Genomic DNA, 14,705 nt, shown 5'->3' with positions numbered 1-14,705 from the left:
ATTTGTGCAGGTCTCACCTTGCTCTGCATGCAGTCTAAGAAATGTCAGGAACCTAATTAAAACCAATATATAGGACAGGTGGGCGTGGGTGCTACCACCAGGTGCAGAAGGAGTCTCTGGCCTTCTATAGTGTATGGAAATACACGGCATTAGATATACAGGGGTGGGGTCCTGGGGTGCACACCAATTGAGAGGTGCGACCCTGCGGAGACCTTTCAGTAGAACTGCATACAAAATCAAAGGTGCAGGTGCACAAATCAAACTCCCAATTAAAATATTGCAATAAAATTTTGCATTTTTAGCGAGGTTCTTCGCTTATTTATGGCCATAAGTAACGGCTTGCCCACCGCGTCCAGGTGACCTCATTAGTCGGGCAAGTCCCTAACATTTTGGGGGTACAAATCTAGGGCACAGGGCACCCCAAAACGGTGCAGCCGAGTGAACCCCAGGGCAACACAAGACTGAAAGAAATATATAGTGAAACAAAGTTAGGATAGGTTAGTGAGTTATACAGATGACCAGCTTTGCGCTGACTTCTCATACAGTAAATGGCCAGCTTTGGTCTGATTTATCTTAAGGTGCTTTACATGTGATTTGGGCCCTTTTCATGCATTTGTGGTGAAAAGTGTAAAAAACGCAGGTGCGATGAGGTGCATGGTCCCAAGTGCTGGTTTTGGATGTACGGGTGTTTCCTAGTCATTATTTCCCCACGTATTTCTTCAACCTAAGACCTGCTGAAATAGTCCGGAGCTGGTTATGCTCGAGGGTTGGGGGGGGGACCTCATGTCATTTTTTTCTTTCATTTTTACTTTTACACACTTTTCCGGACAGACCCATGCATGGATCTCACTGATCTGTGCATGCTTTAGTCAACTTCACCTGCCACACCCAGGTCTATTTTGGTGCATTTTTTTAGTCAGAATAAGTATGCGATATGAAAAAATTGCACCCTATTACATTTGAGATTTTGATGTTTTCAATGTGAAAACATCTGGATGCGACTTTTGAAGTGCGATTTTTTGGTTACAGCAAACATGCACTATATCGCATGTTCGATTTGCCGGAAACGTGCAATGTACCACAAATTGAACAAAAACGTACCATGTTTTTAAAGATCTCTGAATCCTTGCAACTCTGAATAAGACCTTTAATTAATATTGTGTCACTAAAAGAAAACAACTGATGATATAGAAAAAATAATATTAGCTTTGATTGTGGGACAATTAGAGAATGTTGCCTTAAGCAGCCTAACAAGTACAGTTTGTCTTTACTGGTGATGCTAAAAATGGGCTTGAGAAAAGTAATATGATTTATTAAGTAACCCTAATAAAGCAAAAATTAAGATTCATATTGCGCAGTTACTTTGTATGTCCAGAGCATTCTATATTCAAACAAACAATGCAGGAGGTCTGGATAGTGAGGCCTTTCCAGCTGTTGGTTAATCAGCTAGGCCAAGCTATGCATTGAGTTGTGTGACTTCTTCATGCTGGGGTTCTAATCTTATAGTACAAACAGATGCTTCTCCACAAGAAGCCCTGGTAGGACCAATGCATTTCTTGTGAGGGAGGAGGGCATAGGAAAATATAATCCCAGATCAAATCAGTGCTGAATGACCTATCAATCAGCTGTTTGAGGTGACCTAGCTTCCAGCCTTCAATTTATGAAATAGATTAATGCGTTCAAAGGTGTCTCAGACCTGTATTATATAGATCTGGTCAGCTGGGTCAGTAGTCTAATAATAATAATAATAATAATAATAATAATAATAATAATCATCATCATCATCATCATCAACTCATTACTACACTAGCACTCAAAAAGAACATATTCAGCAAAATGTAATTGACCTTATTTTTTTAACCTGCTCAAATGAAGTCATTGTATGGCCACCGTCTAGCTGCCTGAAGACTTTGCAGTACAAGTTTCCACAAAAGATTAGGATTACAATTAAGGTACTTGTGTAGTTTCACGGTGGCAGTTACGTAGTCAGCGTAGTGATCCCGCGGCTAGTGTAGTTAGCATAGTCAGCGTCCCTGTCAGAATCAGCATAGTATTCCCGCGGCCAGCGTAGTCAGTCAGCGTTACGCAGTTATCGTAGTCAGTCAGCATTCTGTCACCACCATATTACATTGTGTCAGTTATGGCTGCCGACAAATTAACTATCTTTAACCTGCCACAGACGGTGGAGTTTTTACAACGCCACCACTTGCTGCCAGAGACACAGACCTGTGTCAATGGGCATCCAATGAGACAGAATGTCAAGGAGCGGATGTGGCGCTGCCACATAAGAAGCTGCGGCACGAAGGTTAGTCTTCGGGCCGCACAGTGGTTTCAAGGATGCCACCTGACATTTATGACGCTTCTACACTTCATATTTCATTTATGACGCTTCTACACTTCATATTTCATCAAATCAACTCCACGCTTATGGGGATAGTGGGGGGGTATGAACAGGTTGAGAGGACGCGTAATGTGTCCACTCGCCACGCTTCAGGCTGGCATGGATAGTGGGGGTTTGAAAAGGAGGCATTTGCCGGTATGTAACATGGAGCACTGGCAAATGCCTCCTTTATTGTATATGAGATGCACGAGACGCACTTGCTACCGAACCCCTAACCGCGTCTCCCTGAAGCGGACACGGGCAGGGTTGCCGTACCCTGCCGCAAGAATTACTGAGACACACAAGCATCTGGGACGCAAATGCATCTCAGGCAGATGGAGCGCCTCTCCACCGGCACCCGCATTATCCCCTCTCCGCCGGCGTGCGCCAGCGCAGGGCATCTTGCGGTTAACGGTGCTGTGTGAGCTTGTCAGGGACACCGGGGACAGAGCTGCAGCTCCCGGGACAGTACGGTGACTAAGCTAACTACGCAGGGCTGCCGCAGGGACAGTGCGGTGACTACGCTAACTACGCAGGGCTGCTGCGGAGACACTACGCTTACTACGCTAGGCAGCCATTGGGCTACGCTGACAATGTAGCTTAGGCTGCCGCCGTTAAACTACACAAGTACCAAAATTTATTTTAGAGAAGAATAACAATCTGCTGGAGGATATGGATCATTAAATCTAAAGCAAGAAGGTCAACAAGCATTAGGTAGACATGGGTCTAGGTCGACACAAGCATTAGGTCGACATGGGCATAGGTTAAAGTGCACCGCATCCCCTCGCATAGCCCGCTTCGCTCACCATGCTTCGGGTGCGGTGCTTCGCTACACTCGGCACGCTATTTTATTCTCCCACTACGCCCTACTGGATGGTAGGACATGAAATACCGCCTGTCGGCACATGTCTGCTCGAAAAACAGTGAAAACCCCATGTCGACCCTGCCCATGTCGACCTAATGCTTGTGTCGACCGAAACCCATGTCAACCTTTCAGCATGTTGACCTAATGGTGTCGACCCAATGCTTGTCGACCTTCTTGCTGCAGACCTAATGACTGTATCCCCTGCTGGGTGGGGTTATTTGATCTATCAAAATATCTCTTACCAAAATTAGGGTCTAATTCAGCCTGATCGCAGGGCAAAACCATGCTGTACTGCAGATGGGGCAGATGTAACATGTGCAGAGAAAGTTAGATTTGAGTGTTCAAAGTGAAATTTTGATTGCAGTGTAAAAATAAAGCAGCCAATGTTTACCCTGCACCTAAACAAAATAACTCACCGAAATCTAATATCGCTTTCACACTGCCAAAACTTTTAAAAAACTGTATTTTTAAACGGTATTTAAAACGGGTCTGAGCCTTCACACTGCAGTAGATTACCTTTTTAAATACCATTTAAGTACCATTCACATCAGTCAACCCGTTTAATCCCCTGAACACGTTTCAAAGCAGAATGCAGGGGACAGCCTATCACAGGTCTGGAATCTGTTGTTTTTACTAAATACCTTTTCATAGCCATTCTCACTGCATAAAAAATGTCTCTGAAACGTGTAGGACTCGGCTTTTTAAACGTTTATCTTTAACCGGTAAATCTTTCCCACTGCAGCCTTAAACATTTTGAAATGGAAAAAAATGGCAATATACCGTTTAACAAGTGCAGTGTCAAAGGGGTATAACTCTCTCTGCACATGTTACATCTGCCCCACCTGCAGTGCAGCATGGTTTTGTCTATTTTGAGAACAAATTTGTCCTGCGATCATGTCTGAATTAGGCCCTTAGTGTCAGTGGCTGATAGACATTCAGTTCTGAACACTAGATAAGAGTATTAAAGGAAGATCATTCTGAAACATGCAGCAGAAGCTGTTGAACAAGGCATAATAGCTGTGAGTTTGGCTATATCCATACATCTTTCTCTGTTCCATAGTCAGCCAATTAACCCAGGTCATCCGCCCAGGCAACATCAGATTGCCTGTAAACTATTACATCATATAAAAGTATAACGAGTATACAAGCAAAAGTGCCTGACAATTGGGGTGTTGAAACTCAGATACATAAACATAACACACTGATTATAATATCTGAGTGTGTGAATCCCACATTACTTTGTGTTGTTAAAATATCTTTGGTGTGTGTACATTTTGTGTGAATCCACTTCTTCGTAATACCTCACAGAAAAGGAAACTACATTTTTAAGTCAGGGTTGCCGACTTTCTTATTCTCCTCTCCGGGAGAAGCCCGGAGAGGAGAGTTTCAGTAGCCGCTCAGGGGACGGGGCTTAAGCGTGACATCACTAAGCCCCGCCCCCCACGCTGGTAAACCAGCGAATTCAGGGATCTCCGTTAAGGGGGCGGGGCTAAAATGACGCGATTGTGTCATTTTAGCTCCGCCCCCTCCTCTGAGACCCGAGGATTGCGGCATTTTAATGCCGCGATCCGGGGGTCAGCGGGGGTCCCCCCTGAATCCGGGAGGGTTGCCCACCCTTCCGGGGGGGCCGGGCGGGGGACCAGATTTTCGGGAGACTCCCGGAAATTCCGGGAGGGTCGGCAACCCTGTTTTAAGTACCTGTCTTCAAAGCATTCACCTCCAGGTCTGGTAAGCCACCAGATGGGATATGTGAATCGTATGATTGGGGAGTAAAACCAGTTAACTTAAGCATGAAACAATCCATAAACTGCTCACATAGGGGACAGAAATCACTTTAATTCCTGATATGAAGTGAGACTAACCTGAAAGGGGCCTAAAAAACAATGCAAAAAGAAGAGGATAACGCGTGGACATTCCTGGCATGTCCCATTGGTGATGGAAATCAGGTCCGAAAAGTAGACCCAATTATACCACTGAAGAAACAATAAAAACATAATACTGTAGGCACGAAAAAGAGAATAGCTGTGTACACACGCTTAGATTTTTCCCTGTTTTCGATTCGATTTTGCATATGGAAGCTAAATCAAATTTACATCGAATGGTTTGATAGGACACTTTCGATCTGCATTCGATTCGATGCGCGCTCCTGTTTTCTCAAAATCGAAAAGAAAAATAGACTGTGCAGCCAAGGAAATCTCAAGTTCGATCCAGTAAATTGAATGAGTACATTGTGCCTACACTGTGAAATCGAAATCGCATGCAAAAGTACAGATCTAATGCCAAATCGAATGGGATGATCTAATGCCAGATCTAATAGAAAATCGAATCTAACATCGAATCAAAAGCAAATCGATGTGTGTGTACAGGGCTAATGTCTGATCGTGGCTATCACAAAACAACAGAATGATATCGGCATAACAGTCGCATTGTTATATCAACTTGATGATGGTCAGTATCCTTACAATATTAATTTGTGCCATTCTATTATTCTAACATTTATTCTTTTACTTTATAATTTATAGATGTGTATCTCTGTGTTTTATAAGGACTTTGTAGTTGAGGGTATGGATCATTGGGTAGACAGCAGAATGGTCGACAAGCATTAGGTTGACAGGCATTTAGGTCGACATGCATTGTGGTCGACATGCAGGAAGGTCGAAATGACTGTAGGTCGCCGTGGGTTAGGTCAACAGGGTTATTAGGTTGACACAAGTATTAGGTCGACATGGGGAAGGTTGACAGTCAAAAAGGTCGACATGGGGTTTTTCACTTTTTTTTTGTCCCAAATTTCTACACAGTCAACATGGACACTGAAATGTAGCACCGCGTCCGCTCGCCATGCTTCGGGCACGGTGCCTCGCTATGCTAGGCACACTATTTAATTCTCCCACCACACCCTAGTGGATGGTAGGGCATGAAATACCTCCTGTCAGCACATGTCGACTCAAAAAAAAAATAGTGAAAAACCCCATGTCAACCTTTTGACTGTCAATTTTCCCCATGTCGACCTAATGCTTACATCGACCAAATGAACCTGTCTACCTAACCCATGTCGACCTTCCTACATGTTGGCCTTAATGCATGCCGATCTAATGGTGTCGACCGAATGCTTGTCGACCATCATGCTGTAGACCTAGTGACCGTATCTTGTAGATGATGTACTGTATCAAGCAGTGAAGAAGAGGGGAGAAGTGGACCAGTGGGGAAGTTGATCAATGCTACCTTAAAGTTGATAAGTTGTTATGGGCAACGTTGTCTGCTTGGGCGGGCAGCTGATGTAGCATGATGTCAGCGCCAGCCCCGTCTTCGGTGGACTCCAACGGAAATAAAGGTCAGTTTAGAATGACTTATTTCTGAAGGGGAGAGAAATCATTTGATGGTTCCGATAATCGATAAAGCATCTGAGAATTATCAGTTGTGCATATGCACATCTGCAGACCCCCTGTACGAGCACTTTCAGTATCACAGTCCCAAGCCGGTCACACGGGTATGGGAGAAAGGGGGGTGGCGGTAATGGACACCAGCCCAGAGCAGGGGAACGCAAAGCGTTGTATGGGCGTCCCCATGAAAACACTGGGCGTTCCCCTGGGAAAGCAGGTGGGCTGATGCCTGGTCATGGCGGGCGGCTGATGTAACAATGTGTCAGTGCCCGCCCCCTCTATTACGGTTTAGAATTACTTTTATTCCCAAAGGGGAGAGAAATCATTCGATGGTTGGCGATCATCGAATGATTTCACTCCCCTTCAGCCGCATGTGAGGGGATGTGTTCGCCTACATCCCCTCGCATGGTACTGAGGGGAGTAAGTGGCAGAGCGTTCGGCCGGGCTGCTTAGCAAGCGGTACCGAATCAGGCCCAAGGTGTGGAATTCTTTCAGATGTTCCACACAGGAGCCTAATAGTGGGAGGTGTTAACTCTAATCAAGAGGTGAGTTTTAGATTTGTGACATGTAAATGTCTTATCTAGGGTGATCTACCGATGCCTGTAAGCTATTATAAAATATGAGAGAGGGTCAATAAATATGGTAACAAGACCTCTACATTGTGTATATGCATTCAACTTGTACATATTCATATATATGGCCAGGATATAAGGGCTAGCTGAACTTCACCATCGGTTGTGCATTACCTTGCACTCGGGTTCTTCTGTAATGGTCCAAAGAGATTTAAATCACTTGGTTCTAGGTCAGTTTGGGAACCGCTGATCTAGTGACTTTAATTCCATCTCTTGCCCCAATACCACAACCCATATTATTTTACAGGAAGTGTAAACCCCTACCTCCACCACCCCCATCCCACACGTCTAAGCTTTATAAGTGGCCTGAAATGGGTGGAGTCTACTGTACCTAAAGCCATGCTTCTCAAAATCATTCCATAAGACACACTACCAGTCCAGGCTTCAAGGCAGGCATGTCCAAACTGTGGCCCTCCAGCTGTTGTGAAACTACACATCCCAGCATGCTTTGCCATTGTTTAAGTATTCCCTAATATCAAAACTGTGGCAAGGCATGATGTAACTTGTAGTTTCACCACAGCTGGAGGGCCATAGTTTGGACATGCCTGCTTTAAGGATATCCATGTTTGAACAGAGATGGTTAAATGAAAATGAATGACAAACTAATTAGTCACCTGTGCTTAAGCATGGATAGCCTTAACACCTGGAGTCTGGACTGTTTGAATTACTGTGTTGAGAAGCACTGATATAAAGAATGGGATTCAGTGTAGTAGCTCAGAGAAAATGAAAATGTACCATAAACCATGGCAGTGTTTGCTAAATACACTTCAATGTAGCTTTTAAAAAGGCAAATAACGGTGAAGTGGTAAAAAATGACATCATTATGACATTGATCTTTAGAAATTAACCCTTTACCTTGATCAAGGTGAGGCTGAAAAGACACCATGCTGTCTACATTTCAGTATATAGCAGGTCATGTAGGACTTTCAGATGTTCTTTTTAAATACATGACATATCCACCAATAAAGGACCTTTACATGACAATCCATTTTGTGTTTTGTTTCATTATATTCAAAACGATCTGAGTCTGTGACCTTTTGTATTTCAAGGACACTGGCATTTAGCTCTCATACTATGCACATCCCATTCAGTAGCGCCATGCAATGAAATTCAATAGTGTTTTTACTTATTTCTATGGATACCCTAATACCTTCCTTCTGCAGAAGAGTCTTTTGAGCCGATCTCTTTTTTTTTGTATCCACAGCAACCTGAAATCCCTGCTGGAATTAGCCACCGCTGCTAAAATGCAGGTGCACTTGCTAAATGTTTTAGTGGCATTGTGCTCCTATCTTGAACCTTTTTAGAGAAGCAACACATAAATAAGAAACATGATTAGTTATAGCTTTAAAAGTAATTAGACATGCTTAACTCTGTTCCATAATATTCCTATGAACTATTAGCTAATTAATTTAATTGGGTAATCCAGGCTTTGCTGTTTTCTGTATTAAGACTAGATTTACATTAAACTCAATTAATATGGTAAACCAATTATTTTTTTCTCTAAAAATAATAACAATAAAATTCTGTGATAGCAACTAAACCTTACCTAAGTAAATCTAAAGGAAATAAAAAATACAATTAGAATACAATTACTTTTAAAATAATAGGCACCATCTCTTTCCGCTGTTATTTGATTACTTTTTATTTAAACCTCAGAGCAACTGTCGTACCTGCAGACTGGCCTAGGTCTGAAGGCCCCCATACACTGTGCAATTTAGGCCCGATTTAACCTGATTCCGATGGATCGGGCAGTGAAATCGGCCCAAATCGTATGTGCAGACGTCTCATCCCGCCCGATGCGCGGTCCCGTGCGCATCGGCTCGGGGTTGGGAGGTCGGACGGGCTGCACATAAGATTTGGGAAATCTTATGTGCAGCCTGGAGGCGGGCAGGGGACGCAGCATCTAGGAAGCAGGGAGCTGAGCGGGGCAGGCTGATCCAAGGAGCCGGCAGGAGAGGCCGTGGACTCACTGACCTGGGCGGTGATCGCCGCAAGCAGAGAGCCAGGCAGGGGACGCAGTGGTCCGGGCGGTGAAAGCAGCGATGGGTACCAGAGACCCTGTAGCATAGGGGAAGCCGGACAGCAGCGGGCGCACATAGAAATGAATGTACAGTCAGTGATTGGCTGAGAGCTCTCTCAGTCAGAGAGCTCTCAGCCAACCACTGGCTGTCCATTCATTTCAAGGTGTTTTTTTTTCTATGTGCGCCCGCTGCTGCCCGGCTTCTCCTACGCTACCTGGCAATCTGGTCCCTTTGCCACCCAGTGAGCACAATCTGAAGAAGTATAATACAGTTAACAAAGTAAAAACTGATGTGGCAGAAAACAAACCATGACCAGAAAATGACAGCAGTTGGTGTGGAGGGGTGGAGGTGTTAAGAGGGGTAGGAGGGATGCAGATTAGCATTAGCATTAGCCTCTAGTCACAGGTACATGGCTGTACACCAAGGGAAGGCCTGATATCAGCATTAGCATATAGTCACAGGCACACAGCTATACACCAGGGGAGGGGCTGATACTAGCATTACTGTATAGTCACAGGCACACAGCTGTACACCAGGGGAAGGGCTGATACTAGCATCAGCAGCACGGATGTAATGGTTAGTATTACTGGCTGACAATGCTGAGGTCATGGGTTCAATTTCCACCATGGCCCTAACTGTGAGTTTGTATATTCTCCCCGTACTTGCGTGGGTTTACTCTGTGTACTCCGGTTTCCTCCCACAGTCCAAAAATATACTGGTAGGCTAATTGGCTCCCAACTAAAATTAACCCTAGAATGTCTGTGTGTGTGTACATGTGGTAAGGAATAAAGATTGTAAGCTCCACTGGGGCAGGGACTGATGTGAATGTTCAAATATTCTCTTTTTTTTTTCTACCTTAGTAATGAATATGCTTACATTCATGTGCCCTTTAATCCCTTTACAAAACCATATTGTGATGGTTATAACCATGACTGTTGTTATCCAATAAATACTTGTCCAATCTTATCTTAAATGCGTTTATTGTATCTGCCAACACCACCTCCTCTGGCAGAGAGCTCCATATCTCTACTGCCCTAACCATAAAGAAATCTTTTCTTTGGGGATCTACTTGTCCTGGTCACTGACCTCAGTGTAAAGAGGGTGTCTGATAGTACCATTTATTGCCCCCTGATGTATTTATACGTGTTAAGCATGTCTTTTCTCAAGTGCAAACATTCCCAATTTGTTTAATCTGTCCTCGTAGCTCAAGAACTCCATCCCTTTAAATAACTTGTTGCCCTTCGCTGTGTTTTTTTTAGTTCTGCAATGTCCTTTTTGTGGTATGGAGCCCAGAATTGTCCTACAAATTCCAGATGAGGCCTAATGCCTTGTAGAGTGGCACAATGACAGTGTCGCCCCTTTGTATACATGCTAGTATGCTGTTGGCCTTAGTTGCTGCCCTTTGACACTGAGCACCGCACCCAACTTTGTTATGTATGTACTTCTACTGTAGGTCTTTTTCCACTTGTGATTTTCCTAATTCTATCCCATTTAGATTGTAGGCAGCACACTGGTTATGTCTCCCAAGATGAATGACCTTACATTTCTCAACATTCCCTCAGTCCCTCAGGGTTCCGTCCTTGGCCCCCTTCTGTTCTCTCTGTACACCTCCTCTCTGGGTGCACTCATTAACTCCTTTGGCTTCCAATATCACCTCTATGCAGATGACACCCAAATCTACCTCTCCTCTCCTGATCTGTCCCCCACTGTTTTCTCTCAAGTTTCCAACTGCCTCGCTGCCATCTCTACCTGGATGTCTGAGCGATTTCTGAAGCTGAATATGGACAAAACCGAACTTATTATCTTTCCCCCACCCAGAGCTATGCCCCCTACTAATATCTCTATCACTGTTAACAACACCATCATCTCCCCTGTTCCCCAACTCCGCTGCCTGGGTGTCACTCTTGACTCCTCCCTCTCCTTTGCACCCCACATCCAAGCCCTGGCCCATTCTTGCCGGTTCCAGTTACGCAACATTGCTCGCATCAGGCCCTTTCTCTCACAGAGTGCAACTAAGCTGATCATCCACTCATTAGTCATCTTACGGCTTGACTACTGCAATGTTCTCCTCACTGGCCTCGCTCAATCCCAACTAGCTCCTCTCCAATCTGTCCTCAATGCTGCAGCCAGGCTTATCTTCCTCTCCCGCCGCTCTAACTCTGCTACTCCCCTTCAACAAAATCTGCACTGGCTTCCATTCCCCTACAGAATCCTCTTCAAACACCTCACACTCACATACAGGGCCATCTCTAATTCCATTGCTCCATATATCTCTAACCTCATTTCTATTCATACACCCTCCCGCCCTCTACGGTCAGCTGACGACTGTCGTCTCTCCTCCACCCTGATCACTGCTTCCCATGCTAGAGTACAGGACTTTGCCCGTGCTGCACCCCTTCAGTGGAACGCACTCCCTCGCTCCATTAGACTCTCCCCGACCTTGCAAAGCTTCAAACGGGCACTGAAAACTCACCTATTCATCAAAGCGTACCCTTCCACTGCATAAACCAGCTGGTTCTCTGACCCCTTGCCTGTTTACATCCTGCTATCTAACCACCACCCCCTCGCTTGCACCTCTTGTAATCTGTCTGTCTCCCCTTCCTACTAGATTGTAAGCTCCTCCGAGTAGGGCCCTCTTCCCTCCTGTTGTCAAAGCCCACTTCTCTTTACATTTCACTCATAGCTCTCCTTTACTCCAACACTCAGTGACCATCTTCATACTCATCTCCATCATTGGCCTCAAGCCTCTAGTTGTATGTTGATTGGGTCCTCACTACTTACATTTAAGCTGTAATGTGTATTGAACTGTGGTGCTCTTTATTTGTTCTGTATTTTTGTTATTTATTCAATGTTATGCCAAGTTTTGTCTCCCTGTATTGTTCCTTTGTACGGCGCTGCGAAACACTTGTGGCGCCTTATAAATAAAATTATAATAATAATAATAATAACATTGAACCACATTTTCCATTTATCTGCCCACTCATATAGTTTGTTTAAGTTCCTCTGTAGAATGCTGATATCCTGAACCATTTTAATTACCCTACACAGTTTAGTATCATCCGCAAATAGGGACACTTTGCTTTCTATTTAATCCTCTATATCATTAATACAAATGTTAAATAGAAGAGGCCCTAGCACCGAACCCTGCGGTACACCACTTAATACTGGTATCCAATTTGAAAATGCACCATTTACACCTGATGCTCAGTATACCTGACTCTTCAACTGGACCGTCGTGATCCCGACCAACAATGACTATTCTCCTTTGCGGAGGCCCACAACCACCATAGAGGGAAAATAGAAACTGTGGCAAGCACAGCGAGCCACTGAGCCCGCAAGGGGCTTTTTTTGTGCACGTCTGGCTGTTGGAGTACCAGCGGCTGGGATTCTCATGTCGGTATACTGACCGTCATTGGCCACTCATACCGCACCCATTGGAACTAAGATGGAGTGTTTCATTTAATGTAATACATGTTTATTAAACTGATGCAAGTTTTATCTAAAAAAAGATCTAATTAATGCATTATTATGTTCAGACTGAAACATTTTTCAACAATATTTATTTGTAAAATATCTGTGTTTCATAGAGGTAGGACATGGATCCAAATGTTATAGGGTGTGATTTTTTAGTACAAACCAAAAATGGATTGCGATTTCTGGCGATAAACAGAATATGTGATTTTCTCTGAAGGTTGCGATTTTTTTGGACAAAGTAAAAAAAAAATGGTTTGGGGTTCACCCTCCCAAGCTTAACCAGCCCCATGTCTTTTTGCAGCGATCCTGATTCCAGAAATATCGGGAATAAATTGAATGAGGTTCCCACGTATGTCAAAAACCACACAGGCTTTTGGACTGGTCCTGGTTCCAAATATAGGGTAGTCCACAATGGTTTTGCAGTGTAAATGATTTCCGCTTTAAAAAACCTGGAGATTTCTTACCAAATCTCCCACTTTCTGAATCTCTCAGCCTATTAAATTTCATCCTATGTGTCATTTTAAAAATATATATCTTAATAGCAGCAAGTGTGTATTCTTCAGCAATTAGCACATTTGTGAGCTTTGCCTTTTATTTCATTACATTAATTGAATAATGCAATTTGTTTTTTTTCCAGCCCACACTTGAAATTCAACAATATCACTTTGATTTCAACTAATGGTCTTCCTGGAAATAACCCTCCTGTTTCTTGTATGGAGCAAACATTCCTATCCAGCAGGTGGGTGTGCAAACAACTAGACCTCTGACTGCAGAACATCCAGTTGTGGCTGACTGCTAGACCATGCACAAATGTGGCTAAACCTGATGTTAACTAAGAGCAATACAACCAAGCCATTGAGTTATCAACGTCTCTAGAACACTAGAATGGAATCAGTAGCATATGTTATTCAAATTACATTAGGCATGGGAAGCATCTGTTAAAATGTGGCATGAACATTATAAATTAAATTTACATACACAAGTATAATATATTGAACCATGGGCCTAATTCAGACCTGATCACAGGAGAAATTTGTTCTCAAAATGGGCAAAACCATGCTACACTGCAGGTGGTGTTATTACAAATATAGGGGCAGATGAATTAAGCTTTAACAAGAGATAAATGCAAGGGTGATAAGGAGAGATAAACGTCCAGCCAATCACCTGCTAACTGCCATGTTACAGGCTGTGTTTGAAAAAAGTGAGTAAGGAGCTGATTGGCTGGACGTTTATCTATCTTTATCACCCTTGCATTTATCTCTTGTTAAGGCTTAATACATCTGCCCCATAGTGGCCTATTGTTCGGGATCACATTTGCAATGCGATCTGGGTGCGATATTGGCACATTGGTCATTTCCAGCACAAGGTTCCTGGGTAACCCTGACGGAACTACATCTACAATCTGTAGCCCATAGCCTACAATGGGCTACCACAATCTGAAGATTGTAGTGGCTTCGAGGGCCAATATCGGATATTGGTAAATCTAGCAGCATCGCATACCCATAGAAACCTAATGCCTGGTACACACCAGGACGATGGTTCTCGTGAGCGGGTCGTCACAGGAACGTACGAACCGCTCACGAGCTGACGGCGCCTCCGACACGCCGCTGATGTGATTGCAATCCGATCACGACCCCCACCCACTGCAATGGTCAGTTCTGAGATCCTACCTGCAGCAGTTAGGATCTCAGAAAAGACCGAGCGACCCGGGGGCCGCGCATCGGATCGGGATCGCATCAAGAGGACAGCAAACTGGCCCAAAACATGGGCAATTTACATACAATCGGTCGAGATTGTATCTAAATTGACTCGTTTTGGGCCATATCGTCCTGGTGTGTACCCCACATTAGTGTGATGTGGCTGCCAGCGGGAATGGAGGTGAAAGTAGCAAGTATAGGAAATCCATGCTGTGGCCACACATTCAAGGGATATCCTCCCAATGGTATATGGTCA

General features: G+C 44.1%; 1 protein-coding gene across 4 annotated transcripts in view; it reads left to right on the top strand.

The window, feature by feature from the left end:
* The window catches only part of CFAP61 (cilia and flagella associated protein 61), a 256,250-nt gene that overhangs the window by 143,012 nt on the left and 98,533 nt on the right, over positions 1-14,705 (top strand). For all 4 annotated transcript variants that reach the window (XM_083175929.1, XM_083175928.1, XM_083175927.1 and 1 more), the window contains one exon: positions 13,390-13,491. In XM_083175929.1, the coding sequence (XP_083032055.1) occupies positions 13,390-13,491 (102 nt within the window). The remainder of the gene's footprint in view (positions 1-13,389; positions 13,492-14,705) is intronic.

The sequence above is a fragment of the Crinia signifera genome, chromosome 3 (genome assembly GCF_055691185.1).
Source record: "Crinia signifera chromosome 3, ASM5569118v1, whole genome shotgun sequence".
NCBI classification, from domain to species: Eukaryota; Metazoa; Chordata; class Amphibia; order Anura; family Myobatrachidae; genus Crinia; species Crinia signifera.
Note: the sequence above shows the minus strand (reverse complement) of the source record. Positions and strands in the feature narration are given on the sequence as shown.